Source organism: Triturus cristatus, chromosome 7 (genome assembly GCF_964204655.1).
Source record: "Triturus cristatus chromosome 7, aTriCri1.1, whole genome shotgun sequence".
In the NCBI taxonomy this organism is placed as follows: domain Eukaryota; kingdom Metazoa; phylum Chordata; class Amphibia; order Caudata; family Salamandridae; genus Triturus; species Triturus cristatus.
Genome location: NC_140590.1, coordinates 329,547,578 through 329,563,696, shown reverse-complemented (window position 1 = coordinate 329,563,696; position 16,119 = coordinate 329,547,578). Strand labels below are relative to the sequence as shown.

General features: G+C 46.9%; 1 protein-coding gene and 1 long non-coding RNA gene across 3 annotated transcripts in view; one reads left to right on the top strand and one right to left on the bottom strand.

The window, feature by feature from the left end:
* Positions 1-16,119, bottom strand: part of LOC146809596 (uncharacterized) — a 63,188-nt gene that overhangs the window by 12,692 nt on the left and 34,377 nt on the right. The window lies entirely within an intron of this gene.
* Positions 5,171-16,119, top strand: part of LOC146809595 (branched-chain-amino-acid aminotransferase, cytosolic-like) — a 209,940-nt gene continuing 198,991 nt past the window's right edge. The window contains exon 1 of one of the 2 annotated variants that reach the window (XM_085616436.1): positions 5,171-5,327. In XM_085616436.1, the coding sequence (XP_085472562.1) occupies positions 5,295-5,327 (33 nt within the window). In that variant the 5' untranslated portion in view covers positions 5,171-5,294. Of the gene's footprint in view, positions 5,328-10,373; positions 10,495-16,119 lie in introns of those variants that run through there. The other variant, XM_085616437.1, reaches the window with a different exon arrangement.

Sequence of the window (16,119 nt, the reverse complement as noted above, 5' to 3'; positions counted from 1 at the left end):
ACACGAGTTAAAGCTATTGGCATTGTAAATGACAATGCCAATAGGCATTGTTATTTGCAATGTCAATAGCTCAAACTCGCGTAAATGCGAGACCTAATGCATTGCAAATGCTTGTTCCTGCTTGCATCAGTGCCCAAGCATTCTTGCTACACTACTGGCTAGTTGGGGTTAGAAACTCCTAAAGAAGGTGCTTGCACCTCTGGGGCCCACATAGGACCCAAAACACAGGTTTGAAGTGCCAAGGCACTATAGCACTGAAAATCATACACACCTATGGTCATGGACATTTTAAGGATTTTGGGGGCCCTGGGCCAAACATAATTTGGGGCCCCTTGTTCGGAACAACTCTTAATTTATAATCCATTTTCAACTCTTTCAAGCCCTCAGCAACTATGGTCTGATCACTGACAACCTTCTTTGTTGGCCCCCAAATCTTTAAGGGGACCTATTTAAAGCATTTGAATTTTTATGAGAGATTGGGGACCTGGGAGCCACTTTTCATATTGTGCAGGGTGCCCCATCATTTTTGCACTATGCCACTGTCTGGGACTGTCCTGAAAACTTAATGATGGGCCCCCTGAGAAGGTGGGGGCCCTGGGCCAAAGCCCAGTTTGCTGATGCCTTAAAACGTCTCTCCCTATGGCCAATATTGTTCTATGAGCGAACCTCCAAGCTAAGCTAGTTTGCTGGGTGCTGGTCTACGAGGGAAGGCAGACATGTCTGTTTTGAAAAATATTATTGTAGTATTAATAAAAAGGCTCAGCCACTGTTGTAGATGTGCAAGATAGAAAGATGCAAAGTATCTAGTTTGATAGGTCTGCCTACACTATGTCCTAATCTAGCACTAAGTAAAACATTGGGCAACTGAGCAGGTTAAGACACAACAAAACATTCAGAAAAGGCTTCTGTGCAAAAGTTCACCATCTAAATAAGAACAAGAGAACCACAGTGTCAAAACATGAAGGTTAAGCACAACGGCCAGTTCCAGCAATGCCTTACATGCATTAAATGGGTTCGCTGACCATTAGCGGTTTATGTCCAGAATGAAACAGTTGAAGGTGCAACGAGTTATGGACCAAACTTGCCTTACAGTCTCATATAGTTTTTAAAAGGAAAGCAATGTAACATATGATCTGCACCCACTATGGAGTCCGAAGGGGTGCCAAACTTTAGGATCCCTCTGTCTCCACATGTGCCAGTGGTGGACAATCCACCCCTCTGGCTGGACAACCACTGGACCAGTGAAACTGCATCTTTGCAAAGCAGCATCTTTGCAAATGTCATTCTTAGAGAGCAGGTGCAAATAGTTCTACAATCAGGGTGACTACCAAAGTCAGCCAACAACAACCACAACGGATGGTATGAAGAGGAGAACTTCCGTGTCCATCTAGGGCACATACATCTCCCCAAAATGTGTTGGTCCACCAAGGATCATGCAGGCTTGCCTCAGATGTTGTCCTCAGTGGCGTAACAAAAGCCCCCACAGGTCCTGTGGTGTGTGGTGGGCTGGGCTCCAGGGCCCCCCTCTGGCATTTGCAGGCCCCTGACCAGAGAGCTCCAGGCTGGTTCTGGAGCGTGGCGGGCCCTGCATGTACTTTGCAGAGGGACCCCCTCAAGTGTTGTTATGCCACTGGTCGTCCCGGAAGAGTTCCTGCAGCTCCTTGACTTCTGGTGATGTCTCTGCCTTTGTGGTGATATACATCCATCACTATGAGGGTAGCACTTTGGATGCTGCTCTGGGTCCAACAAGACCACACTCCGTGAGACAGCCCTATGTCATGGTGCACATACATAATTGTTTGCCTGTGACAAAAAAATAGCATTAGGGATTCAGACAGCAGGACAACTGGGGCAATCAGGGAAGGGTTACACGTCCGTATCCATGTGGAGGACTTTTCCGTCCTAACACACAATTATGATGGTAATGGTATGATGGTAATGGCGGTGTTCTTCCAGATCCTGGTGCATAAACTGAGGATGCCTAACTTTTAGTCTCTTCTTCTTTACATTCCTTAGTTTCAGTCTCATGGTCTTTTGATCATCGTGTCACACTATCTGCACGAGGTAGGGTTTCATTTTGAAGATGATTTGTTTTTTTGTTTCTGATGTTCCCACGGTACATTTGTAGCATGCTGCTGGATATCTGACCTAGAAGGGAATTGACCTTTAATCATTCTGACTCCCCTAGGCGTGCTTAGTTTGTAAAAGAAAAATGCCAGGCGCCCAAGTTTTGGATAGAAACCCAAGGTGTGTATTCCTGATTCTACCTCATGCCTCTTTGATCCACCACCCCACACTTCTTGCCTCTATCTCACTATTGCAGGCTTATTTCATCCCTGCTTTCTCCATTCGTCACTGTTTTTCAATTGTCTCTTCCTGCTTCTTTCCCTTTTTTGTATTTTTCTCTGCCTTGTTCTGTATCAAAATCTGTTGAGGAAAAATAAGTGCTAATGGGCCCCACTGGCAACCACCGGCTCAAAGTAAGCACTACGAATAGGAAACACTTTTGCTGATGACTTGTTGGTAATTTTGCTGCTACAATGTAATTTCAATATGCGTATTATTGTAACTTGCCATTTATTAACACATTGAGTAATGTATTTTAATGTAGGCGCACCACGTTACACAACCCTGCCAAGTACCATGCATCAGGCATTAGACTAACGCATTTTGGTGTGGTGGTCTGTATCACCATAGTTAAATGCAAAGTCACGCATTTATAGCACCACCGGAAGCTGCTGACATGCGGGAGACTGGAGCGCCGCTATTTGCGTTCATTTAGCAAAGCACGGCCCACGCGATGCTCTGGCAGCTGCAGAGTGTGTGAAAGACTGCACTACACTGTGCAGTGCAACTGCACTGCTCTGCTGCAACGTTGAATTCTTGTTTGTAAAGTTTACATCTCATCTGCCTGAGTCCGGTTGCACCGGCCTGGCTGGGCTGAGCTGCGCTGTCTGGCTGCAGCATGCGACTGCAACATTGTCCATATGCCTCCTGAGACATAACTTAATTCCCTAGTGGACGGCAGTTATGTTTCAAAGTTTAGTTTTGCCGCCCGCCGCTGCCTGCTCCGCCGCCTGTGCCTCATCATAATGACCATTAACTGGACCAAACTGCTGGAAACCCATTGTTGCAGCTGTGGGACTCACAGTCATTCTCAGCCCAAGGTCTGTAGACTTGTACTGGCCTGCTCAGGTTTGTGACTATTAATGAATACTGACTGACATGCTGATTAAAAAATATTAAGCAGCATGCAACTCAGAATGGCTCACATCCTCGGGCTCCAGCGGACTGCTTTTAGGGAGCTTCGGGCATTATTCTGAATGCCGCCAGCGTAGGGGAATCCCAAAGGTGCACATATGTTCCTTTCTCCTGGGCTGCCACCACTACAAACTTTACGCATTTGCTGGCCCAATCAATAAATCATGTTTTTGACACTTGAGTGTGTCAACATGAGCTGCTTTCAAGGTGGCTGATCTAGGGACGTGAAATGTGGCTTGCTACAAATGTTGTTTTTTAAATCCAGGCTCTTGAGTTTACAATCAAACAGCAGATGCTTGCTCAGTGAGGCGTCTGCTGTTGTTGGTCTCCCATTCTACTCGTGGAAGTGCATGTATGTGGCTAATGATCGCCCTAGTTGGTCATTATGCTTCAGTGCACAGGCCCGATGCAGCTGCCTTCATAATTCTATCCCACACACAAGCTTCTGGTTGCACACCCTGCAGCCCTTTACAATCACTTCTTTTCAAATCAAGCACCAGAAGATAGACTGTTAACCGTCTCCTTCTCTTCTGCTACCTCATGTTTTCAGTTTCCCAGTTCACATAAAAAAAACAATTCCGTCCTTCTCTATATGGCGCTTCATACAATGCTCAATAAAACCAAAAGGAGAATTTGATTTTGATCTACATAATCTATGTATAGCATTTTAAGTGACATGTTTTTGTTTTAGACAAATATGTAACATTTCATCGCAGGACCCTGTTATCATGAAAGCAGTAGTTAAAACTGGCTTGAGTAACACCACACTAATTACAGTCTATTTCATTCAGACCATTGTTATTACAAAATCTGATAACTAGAGCAAATATGAGTGTACTGTGGTAATATGTGAGATTCTGGATAACAACATACTCTCTGCAGGCTTTAATGCAGTGCAATAGCGCCCTTCCATTTCTGATGCTTCGCAGCAGTTTTAAGATCTTAGAGTTTCTCGTTGCTCAAATGGATGCAATTTCTGATATTTATAAGTTCCCCTCATCGTCACTGCTTGATATTGCCCTAGAGAAAGTGTCTCTCATACATACATGCAACAGGCAGCACTACCCTCCCCCCCCCCCCAAGCGCCTGGAGACCCTTATGGATGAGTAGTCGCGCTTTATAAGACATCTGATTGATTGAACAGACTCTAATCAGGCGGGAGATTCCCAAATTCTGGAGCAAAAAATGGCTTTATTTTGGCTGCCTCTCGCCTGAAAATGCCTTTGCTTCAATAAAAATCAATGTGAGACTTAGTCTCCCGATTATTTTATTTTTTTATCTCCCAACTTCCTGTTCTAAAATGTTGGCATGTATGCTCAGTAGTTCAACGTCACTCATATTTACACTGAAACTATGAAAATGTCACACACAACCTATCTGAAACCTTGGCAGCAAGGTAAACGTAACGCCATTTACCAAAAGAAGAAATCTAACAATAACTGTGCACTGTAAATGCAGAAAACTTGAGGGAATTCCACATGTTGCCAATGAAACCCAGTGGTGAACATCACATCCCCTTAGTTGCGCATTTTGTTTTTGCATGTGCTTACAGAAATACACTATAATCGTCATCAGGTTCTCCCAATTGGCAAGAGGATGTGGCCTAACAGCCAGAGCTGCCGACCTTGGCGCTGGGGAACCAGCATCTGACGTCGACTCAGTATCCTGTGATTGTGGGAAAATCACTTATTCTCCCCTTGCCTACTAAAAATGAAAATGAGTCCTTGCGTAGCGTAAATGGTGCTCATTCATATAAAGCGCTCCAATATTTTTGGGTCGAGTTCGCGCTATATAAATGTACACACAAAAAAAATCTCCACTGACCTATATTTTTTTAGACCAGTGCATATCATTATCCTCGATCTCACCTTGTAAACCCCGCCCTATGCAAAGCTCATTCCCCGCCGCCACCAGTGACGGAATGGCAGTAGGAACCATCGAGCCTCGGAACCTTTCTTTCGCGGTCTCACGGGCAGCGTGCAGCCCGGACGCTGAACAGCGACACCGTGTTAGAGAGCAGAGGAGAACAGAGCATGGCAGCAGCAGGACTGAGCCGGGGAGGACAGGTGAGGGCGCGAATGAGAAGGGGGCAGATGAAAGCACCAGAAAGGAGAAGTTATGGAACGGGAAGGAAGCAATTAAAAGAAGAACGGGCTAGAAAAGGAAAATATGAGAGCCTGGGGGAAGGACTGCTGAAAACGCCACTCTACTTATAGAGGGAACGTAATCAATTGAAAGATGTGAATGGATTTGGGGGGAAATAGGGGTGAACCTATGAGATACCGAGAGATTAGAAGAGGAGTGTACAGATAAGAGCTAGCTGGAGGGTGGGGAATCGGGCTGGCCCGGGGGTCGGAATAATGTCTTGGGGTACAAAGCAGCGCTCTAAGCTGATCCTTGTAAGTAGTGTATCCAGTCCGTCTTTTGTTTGTTGTGTTTTACGAGGGTTTACTTTTCCCATTGCAAATGCAGGATTGCAACCCCAAGATGCAACTAGGAAAAGTAACAACTGGATGAGGTACTCAAGCTGGCAGCGAGACAATTTGAGATTTGTGCGAGGGGATAGTCACAGCCGGAAGGCAGTAAGCCAGGCAGAGCAGCGGCCTTCTTTAAAATGGTCAGGTGGGGTGCTGGGGCATACGAGTGGGGCGTGGGGTGAGTGAGAGAACAGAGGGCTGAGGTAGAGTACAGGACCTCGGTGATGATAGCAGTGTTTCTGCCTCACTCCAAGTCGTCGTCATTTAAACATGTTTCTGGTTAGGCGCGTTCATTTGACAACTTGATGCCTTCTGGGAGTTGTAGTCTTGGTTTGTTTCAAATGAACCAACTGAATGAAGGCACCAGGGAACAATAGAAAAGCCCAGGACAGGAAATAGTATACTGACGATATATAGAGAGAGAGGGCAACCGTACAGCCTAGAATAGGAGAAACAGATGAACTGTGTAGAGGGGTGATGAGCAGGGAGCTGGGGGCTGGAGGGGGATGCAAGTGCGAGCTTGGCGTGTATTTGGGAGGAGGCGAGGGAAGATGAGTTGGGGCCAGAGAAAGCACAGTGGTGTACACACTGTGTGCGAGAGGTGTGAAATAAACCCGTACTAGGATATTTTTACTGGAGGCATCTGCATTTAATTTGCTGAAAACAGTAACCACACCGCAGACCTTCCCAGACCCGATACAAAAGCCTGCATCCCAGGTCAATGTGTATCATGTTCTGTCTTCAGGTCAGTGCATACAGCAAACAAATGATGGACAGAATGCTGTCAGCATTCCGTCCATCATTTGTTTGCTGCAACACCTTTCGCCCTAAGTGGGATGGGTAAGCCCAGACGTGGGTCCCTTGCTCTCTGTGCCACTGGATTCAAGCTAACCTGGCTGAAGAAGGGTGACATACCCTGAAACCGGTCCCAGGATGCTTGTTTCCGGTCCAGAGAGGACCTGGCCTGGCGTTTCGGTCTGGACTGTTCCCATGGGGCACGGGGTCAAGACTGATATGCATATGGCTGGGTCCAAACTGGGTGGCGTAGGGCAAAAGAACAATGGATTTAACCCAGATCTTTTGACTGGGGGAGAATATTTGCATTGTCAGCATTCCGTCCATCATTTGTTTGCTGGAAAACTTCACGTCAGTGCATACTTACGCAACCAATATCACTCTTGCTCCATGGGAATATGCCCTCTCGGCAGAGGTACACTCAATCTCGCCTCATACTCTAATCACCATCCGCAATAAGCTGTTAGCATCCTCCCACCTGTCACTCACCTTTTTGTTTTCACCCCACTAAGCAAACCTCCATTAAAGTATACTCCTCATATACCAATCAAACACTTAACCTAGAACATATACATTAGATATGATGTGCGTCAAATACACAATAGCACCCCTCAAACACCAAAGCAGTGAGATTGGCTATCAGATGCTGACAGGGCGACTGTCATCCAGGCTTGGTAAATTAGCCAGAGGCACTAGGCATGCTTGCGCTTGTAGTGTCACTTTTCCCCATTACCAGTATGGGCCCACAAGCCCCAGCATGTTTACACTGCTAGGCTGGCTGAAAAAGCAGGACTGTCTGAAACCCCCAAGTGCAAAGATGGGCCAGGTGCTCGCCGGTCTGTGGTAGCTCAGCATTACTGAGACAGGTTGACAGCGTCCTCTCTGAGGTGTTCACCGTAGATTCCCTCAGAGCACCAGCACATCCGGCTGTGCACAGCGTCCAGCCGAGGTCGACAAGTCCTTCAGGCCAGAAAAAAACCTTTAACTAGGCATATCCAAACAAACCAGTACTGCAGTGCTCGGAGTCTCTCTGATGTGTGTCCTTTTCCCGAACTGTTTATTGCAGTTGGTTTATGAACTGAAACCGTGTCACCGCCTGTCAGCTCGCCTGCATTTTTTGGGTGTCGCCCTCTCTTTACTTCTGTTCATTTACCTGACAAACAAAACATTCCCATGGATGCACTTCCTTTTCAAACCTATATCGGCCTCCAAAAAGTGTATATTCTTAATTCTACGTAATGGGGTCCCAATCTTATACGTCTAACTTCACCCGTATTTTGAGCCAAAAGGTTGTCAACTATGTAGGCAAATAACTACAGTCACGGGGGCGCCGTCTTCCAATCCAAAAGAGACACAATTGATGGACGGAATGCAGAACAAATGAAAACATTCCCCCCCAGTCAAGAGTTCTGGGTTAAATCCATCATTCTTTTGCTCACCATGCCACCCCAGTTTAGACCTGGCCATATGCAAATCAGTATTGACCCTGTGCCTCATGGAAAACAGTCCAGCCCGAACTGCCAAGCCAGGTCCTCCCTGGACCAGAACCAAGCATCCTAGGACCGGTTTCGGGGTTTGACCTCTCTTCAGCCAGGATAGCTTGATTCCAGTGTCACAGTGAGCCCAGGACTCACGTCTGAGCATACCTGGCGCACTTAGGGCGAGAAAGCAAAAGACACACAATTGATGGACGGAATGCAGAACAAATCAAAACATTCACCCCCAGTCAAGAGATCTGGGTTAAATCCATAATTCTTTTGCTCACCATGCCACCCCAGTTTAGACCTGGCCATATGCAAATCAGTCTTGACCCTGTGCCTCATGGGAACAGTCCAGCCCGAACTGCCAAGCCAGGTCCTCCCTGGACCGGAAACAAGCATCCTAGGACCGGTTTCGGGGCTTCACCCCTCTTCAGCCAGGATAGCTTGATTCCAGTGGCACAGTGAGCTCAGGACTGCATTTGGCACCCCGAGTGGGACGGGTATGCTCAGACGTGAGTCCCGTGCTCTCCATGCCACTGGAATCAAGCTATCCTGGCTGAAGAGGGGTGAAACCCCGAAACCGGTCCTAGGATGCTTGTTTCCAGTCCAGGGAGGACCTGGCCTGGCAGTTCGGGCTGGACTGTTCCCATTGGGCACAGGGTCAAGACTGATTTGCATATGGCTGGGTCCAAACTGGAATGGCATAGTGAGCAAAAAAACGATGGATTTAGGCCCAGATCTCTGTACTGGGGTGAATGTATGACATTGTTCTGCATTCTGTCCATCAACAGTTCTTTTTGCACTTGTGTTTCAATCCAGGACTTTCCGTTTACATACCATATCGATGGTTCAGGAATTCCATAATGCATTATGCTTCAGAGGCAAGTCCAAGATGCTAAAATGACATACCTCATAGCATGGAGTCAATTGGTAGCTTAAGATGAGATCCTAAAACTGGTTCTAGTTCAGAGGTCTTCAAACTTTTTGATGCCGGGACCCCCCTGTCAAAACGTTTTAGGCGTAAGGACCCCCTCCTCATCATTGCCAACTATCCGGCGGTGGCCAGTCAGGTAAGCGTGGTGGAGCGAAGTAGGGGGCGGCAGGGATGGAAACAGACAGATGACGGAATAAATAGGTATTATTTCTTTATTTAATTATACCTATTCGGTTGTCTGTCAACTTCCCCACCTTGCTTACCTGAACTGGCCGCCGCTGCAACTATCGACAACCATAAATGCCCCCTTTTCCAACAGCAAATCATTTTTACATTGGGGAAATAAATTAAACTATGTTTAGCAAACCAAAGATCAATCATGAAGGGGGGTTTCCTCTTTCAACGTGTGCTTCAGAATGCAGCATACATGGAAAGAGTAAAAAACTAGGAGAAATGAAAATTATTTCTCCTCGTTACGCCGGCTGTGGGGAGGCATAAGGTTTTGGCACTGCCCCAGGTTTACATGGTTTTCAAATCTGGGGCAGCGTCAAAATCCATGGGTGTTGCATGGGAACACCCACTGCAATGCCCATGGAATGCCTACTTGACATAGGCAACGCAGCGACTTGCGCTGCTTTGTCTTACTCCATATCTATAAGGCCATGCAAAGCCATGCAGGGTGACTTTGCCTCGCCTCATAGATATGATTGAGACGCTTGTGCCACCGAAGTTTTAAAAAAAATGACACTCCGGCAGCACAAGCCTCTCATAAATCAGCTCCAAAGTAATATCAGACCATAAGTAATGCTTTTTTTTTTTGCATAACAGTCCCTCAACTCCTCCTTGGGGTACTAAGTGCTCTGTTAATACAGTTATGATTAAAAGCACCCACTTCACATCTCAGTTGTTAAACACTAGGCAAAAAAACAAAAACGCATCTTTGCCCTCACAATGCTTGGAGTGATTCGAGCAACTAAAGCCAGAACCCCTCCCAAGCATCCTTTACATATGCAGATTACCTTCTAGCACACACTTGCTTTTCATTCAGGCAAGCAGGCACCCTGGAAAGAAGGCTTGTTAGAGGGATTGTTTTACTTGTCTGCTGGGCCTCTTCCTTTTACAGCACATGAGACTCAAGTTACTCCAGCTGAAGTGTTTTAACGATCGCTGTGTTTTTGTCCAAAGGAAGAGCACATGTTTTGTATACCAGGCAGAAGTTAGGCCTGGAAATGCGCGACCCCCTTCCCAGGACTCTGTGACCCCCCTGTGGGTCACGCCCCACAGATTGAAGACCTCTGTTCTAGTTGGATGTATGGTTGGGTGACAGCATTACTCTGAAACGTCCCAGTATGTTTAGGTAGTGTTTATTTATCTATGACGTAGTTTTAAAAAGCTCTATGTCTCCTTTTGTTTACGTCAGAGCCGATTTTAGCCCACTGGTGAAACACCTCCAGTTGTCAGGGGCTCAGTGGAAGCGCACACGCACTGGTAATCCCTATGCCTCGGTGTCCTTTGGGAAAGCACCAATGAAGAGCAGAGCCACCAGGTGTAGTAATCACAGTGTTAATGCACTGACACGTCGACTTCAACAGCTGTCTGTTGTTCAGCCTAGAAACTGGCAGTTCTGAAACTTTATTTAATATAGGGCCTCAAGCTAGCGTTATTTACTGAAAACCCCTCAGGTGCAGTGTGATACATAGATATATGAGCAAGCAAGATACAAATTCTTAAGGATAGCGGAGTCGAGCAGGGGATCGGCTCGCTCGAAACAGCCTTAGCACAAGCCAAGCCCTTAAGATATTTGGCCTATAACAGACACAGTAAGGGGCATGTAAAACAAGACAAATACTCTTTCAAATTAAAAAGCAGGTTCGTGAATGGCTGTATTTCACTTTAGTATATTGGATTATTTAGATCACTGTATAAAAAAATATGAACCCCCATACCCTGACAGCAGTGCCACGAGGGAACCAAAGGATGTCAGTTTGTCGTGGGCACGTTCAACGTGTGTCACCGATAACATTCTGTATATGGCGCAACATAATGTTTGTTAAACAATACACAATTGAGTTTTTTATAAAGTGCACATCTTGAACTTATTTCCTACAAGGTGCCCTCAGATTCGGCACTCACTTAAAATGAAGGTAAAGTGATTGGCATAGTATCACAACATTTAGGGAGTAGGGAAGCCAACCAAAGTTTTCTGGTTATACTTTGTGCAATTTAGACATGGGTCGAATATATCCTATTCCCTACCTTTTCCTGCCAGAGGACAATGCTTTCTGTTCAATAATTCCATGATCTAATTAATACAGTTTAAGTACAAGTATCGCATATTAATTTAATTTGACACAATATATGCATAACTCGTCTACTGCCAGTCCTGAAGAAAAGTACATAGTTAAGCAATTATATCGCTTAACATAACCAAGAGGCCTCATATGTTGCAAGATTGTCCTTGTCCTTCCCATAGAGGTCTCCATGAAGAAATGTGTTAATTGCACCTTATCTCTGCTGCTGATACGGAGCAGCAGAGCACCTTCTAGGTCTCACCTAGGCAGCGCTTGCGCTGTCTCTTCGAGACATGCTTTATTCAGGAATAAGCACTTTAAGCTCCGCCTATGTTCCGCCCATGTATTTTATTGGCTCCTTTCAGTGTCTTTTAGAATTGTTTTTATTTTATTGGTTTATTTAATAGACCCTCTTTCTCCCTGTTTAGTACCTTCTTCTCTTTAGTTGTAATCTCTCATATGGACAGCTCCTCTTACGTGCAACTTTACTCTGTACCTTTTTATTTTTACTTTCTCAGCACTATTTTCATAATGACTTCTTAAACGTAGCTGGAGTTGCAGGCACAACAACCCCTTCCACCACACTCCCTGTCTTTGGGCTGCATCTGCCTTCTCTTCCTCCCTCCTGCTTGTTATTATTTATTTGGCCAGCCGTTCTTCTTTTCTATTTATTTACTTTATTCAGGAAATGCCCTTAAGCTTTCTTTTCCATTTATTTACTTTATTAACATTAACGGCAAGCTGCGCTTTAGCTTCACATGTTTAAAGTTAAAGCGCAGTGTGCCGTGATTTCTACAAAAGTAAATAATTAAAAAAAGGAAGACGGGCGGCGGTCACCTTTCTTTTCTATTAATTTACTTTTGTAGCAATCGTGGCACGCTTTAGCTTTGCATTTTTAAAGCTATAGGACCCGGACCCCCCAGGTTGTTCCCGGCCCTGCCCCCATCAGAACCCACAAATCAAGAATTGACGACTAGAGCTGTGGGTAAAAAAGGCCATGTTTATTATAAACCATCACATATAAACATGACAATATCCCATTAATAAGATTCAAATTTCATACAACATAGATTTATCAACTTTGATCAGTGAACGATGTTTTCATTTATGTTTATCATAACTTCATAATTTATCAGTAGAAATGACAGAACTTAATTTATTGACAAAGAATGTTCTCTATCACTCCAGCACTAAGGAGCCTTCTGGCTCACGCCCCCCAACCTGAGAACCACACAAGGCGCAACCCACCTGCGTCCTTGAGAGGTAAGCCCCTGCCATCTGGTCCTTGTCCGCCACCTGAGGGGCCCACCCCTCCACCACCAGGCTGCCCATCGGGGCTCGTAGGGAATAACCAGGGGCTGATGCCCCATGCCCTAGATTGTAAACTGTCGCCCTTGCCCCCAGCCGGTGTCTCCATTCACTCTGGGGTTAGCTTACCGTATCGCCCCCTCAGTGCTGGCCTAGGGAGTATGCAGGAGTATTCCCCTTAACAATTTGAGGCAATTTATGTGGCCTCCTTACCGCCACAAGGGCGACCAGGGCTAATCGCCCTTCGCCCTTCGCCCTCCCCACCACCAAACCACTCCTGAACCTCCAAGTTACATCGATCCACAGGCTCGGAGCCATGTCAAATTAAAATGCCCGGGTCCATCAGTCTGGGTCCCAGGTAGACATGTGTCCACCATTGCAGTGAACCATATGATTCCCATGCCCAATTTGTGGGTGCATTACTAAGCAGGCCCTTGCCCCGGGCACCGCTAGGCCATACCGGTCTTCCAGGCACTTGACCAAAACATTAAAGGGCTCTTGACCGTAGTCCTGGCCCCCAATTTCGCCCTGGCACTATGAGACCACACTATCTTGGAAACGTCCTATCCCAATTTGGGCAAACCCAGACAGAGCTTCCCTCGCAGCCTGGTGAGCCAGTCCAAACATATCATTACCTCCTAACTGTAGGATAACGAACTCTGGGAACTGCAGTCCCCCATGACACATGAAGTCTTCCACCAGCTGTGAATGTGTGAGATCTGAAGGTGACCAATGTCACTCACACCAAAGGGAGACATTCTCACAGCCCCCAGCTTCAACTCACGCCGCTGCTGCCAACGAGTGATACGGGCCCAACGCACGGGCAAGTGACCCAGCACCCACACCTTTTTGGAAGACATACTACCTTAATCTTGTCCAGTTAAATATCCGGCTTGCTGCGCATGCCACAGCCCCAATTCTGATTAGTGACCAACTACCTCGATTCCCCAGCTGCGGTAGGTAGTCCAAAATGTGCTATGCACAAACTATTCACGAGTCTGCACCTGATGACTGATGGGCATGTATGCCCCCATGAGCATCAACCGGCATACTTCATCCCCTTTTATGCCGAGTCGCGCTCCACTACAGTCCCCTTCCTAGTAGGCTCAGGTGAGAACCTCCCCTAGGGAGTGACCCTGTCTGCATAAAACGCAGTGTCTAGGAACTGCAGACCCCTCCCAGAGCACCGAGTTGCGATGCCCTTACCTGTTCGCTCCACCTAAGGGCCCCCTAAAATGACCCTGCACCAGTTGCGGGAAATAAGGTAAGTCCATCGGAGGACTGCCCCCTAAATGGAGGTCACCCAACATGTATCTTGCTAAGATCTTACTCCTCAAGAAGGGATTGCCTTCATTCTGAGTCCCCTAAGCTTGGCAAGACAGTGATCACTGTGCGTTGGGCTCTTGCGTAAGATATAAGCCCGCTATGTGATCCTCATAATTGCACGCCGCCCCAAGTGGGCCTCCAGTAGAACAAGGGAGGGGGGCTTACATCCTCCGCTGACACGCAAAGGCCCTCTAAGCCCCAGGCACTTCCAGTCAGGACTTCTGAGTGAGCTCTTGGAGCAAGCCCCCTACCAACTGGACTTCCATCCACTGAAGAGATTTCGAGAACCTAGCCATCCAAGCCGCAGCTTGAAAGGAGGCCTGATGGCTGCCTGATTTCAGCCTATGTTATGGGCGCAGATGGAACCAGCCAAGTCTCTTCCCTGGCTGACATTGCTGCTCGGAACAAGCACAGAATCCTTCCTGGCTGACATTGCTGCTCGGAACAAGCACAGAAAACACGCTGGTGCCGCTGAAAATGTCCGAAACTTAACCCGGGACGAGTACGTTCGTTATATCCTGTGGGACCCCCCTCTGGGAGGGGTGGGCATACCCCCCCCCCCCCCCCCCTTTGAAACATCCCGAGACGGTGCCATCTACTAACGTGCCCCATCGACTTGTGCCTAGTAACTGGCTAGCAGCCGCAAATGTCTCTCATTGGCTGAAAAAGAGACTAAAACCATACGATGGATGGGCCACACCATAGTATATTAAGTGCACTGTTAAACTAGAGGGAGGAGTTCTAGCCAGGCCACGGGTATTGAATCAAGCAATGAACCCATGAAAACTCAGATCCAGGAGTAAGCTGGGATAGGTACGGAAAATACAGGACACAGAAGAGATGGGGCTTAATCCAAAGGAATTAGATGATGCTTAGATGGACGAAGCAAGACACTTTACCTAACCCTAATTATCCGAAGAAAGGGCACACGACCGACTGGTATTTAGAATTTGAGATCCCGGAATCTTTTAACTTAAACCTGCTGCCCACGAGGCACCATTTAAAGAAAGTATGCTAACTGTCTGTCCGCTGCTGACATAGGAACGCCTGGCGGCCCCCGTAATAGGGCACCACGGAACCCATGAAAGAAACCGACTCCGTATGCTCCTTGCCAGCATGCATACAGGCCCCCATCGTACCCCTAGCTCGTGAACGCTCTACCCTGGATGGAGTAATGCAGCAGATGGTGCGAATAAACCCAGGCATGAGCACTGTGCCGGCTGCTACCCCATAACCTAGTAGGCCTTGCTAAGAGGCTACCTTGAGCAGTAAATACCCTGTCAACATCGCCTCTACTGGGAAGAAAACTGACTACCGCAAATCGAAATGAAAAAATTCTGCTAGCACCTATCAATAAACACACTGCTAATACTAATATCGCCTTCAGCAGTAAACGCTGATACTACTGGCGGCACTGAGCAGTAATTACATACTGTGAGACTGCAAGTACTACTGGCAATGAGCAATAAACAGTATGGAACATGGCCACCAATGAACACCAACTACAGTGCAAATACTGCTAGCACCCAGCAATAAACAAATTGCTAATGCGGTTAGCGGAATACTGATACCGCTAGCTCTGAGCAGTATATACACTGCTAATACAGCCTGCCCTAAGGAGTAACAGCAATGCTAATACTTCTAGCCCTGAGCAGTAAATACACTGTGAGCAAATACTACTAGCTCTAAGCAGTAGATAAACTGCTAATACTGGCAGAAAAAAGACTTCCAACGCTGTGCCAACCGGCAAGCATCACTCTTTTACTGCTAATTCTGTTCAGTCCGCACATCAACGAGCCGTAAACACACTCCATGATAAAATTGCCAGCACCAAGCAGTAGACATATTGTTGATAACGCACCCAAGCCGTAACCACACTTCTAGTACTGCCTGCCTCGAGCAGTAAGCACCCTGCCTGCCCTGGCAGTACACACGCTGCCAATCTGGTCAGCCCAGAGCACCATACTACGAATTTCGATTGAACTGAGCAGTAAACATGCTGCTGATACTGTCACCAACGGGCAGCAAACACACATTGACCATACTGTCAGCACTGAGCAGTAACATCCTGCTTATACTGACCGTCTCAGAAAAACCGCTCTAATGCTGTTGCCACCAAGCAGAAAAATTACTGCTAGAACTACCGCGAGGACCAAGCAGTACACTGCTTCAATTGCATGCTCCCCCCCCCCCCCCCCCCCCCCCCCCCCAGCCCCTCCACAACCCCCATTACCGGCCCTGGCAGT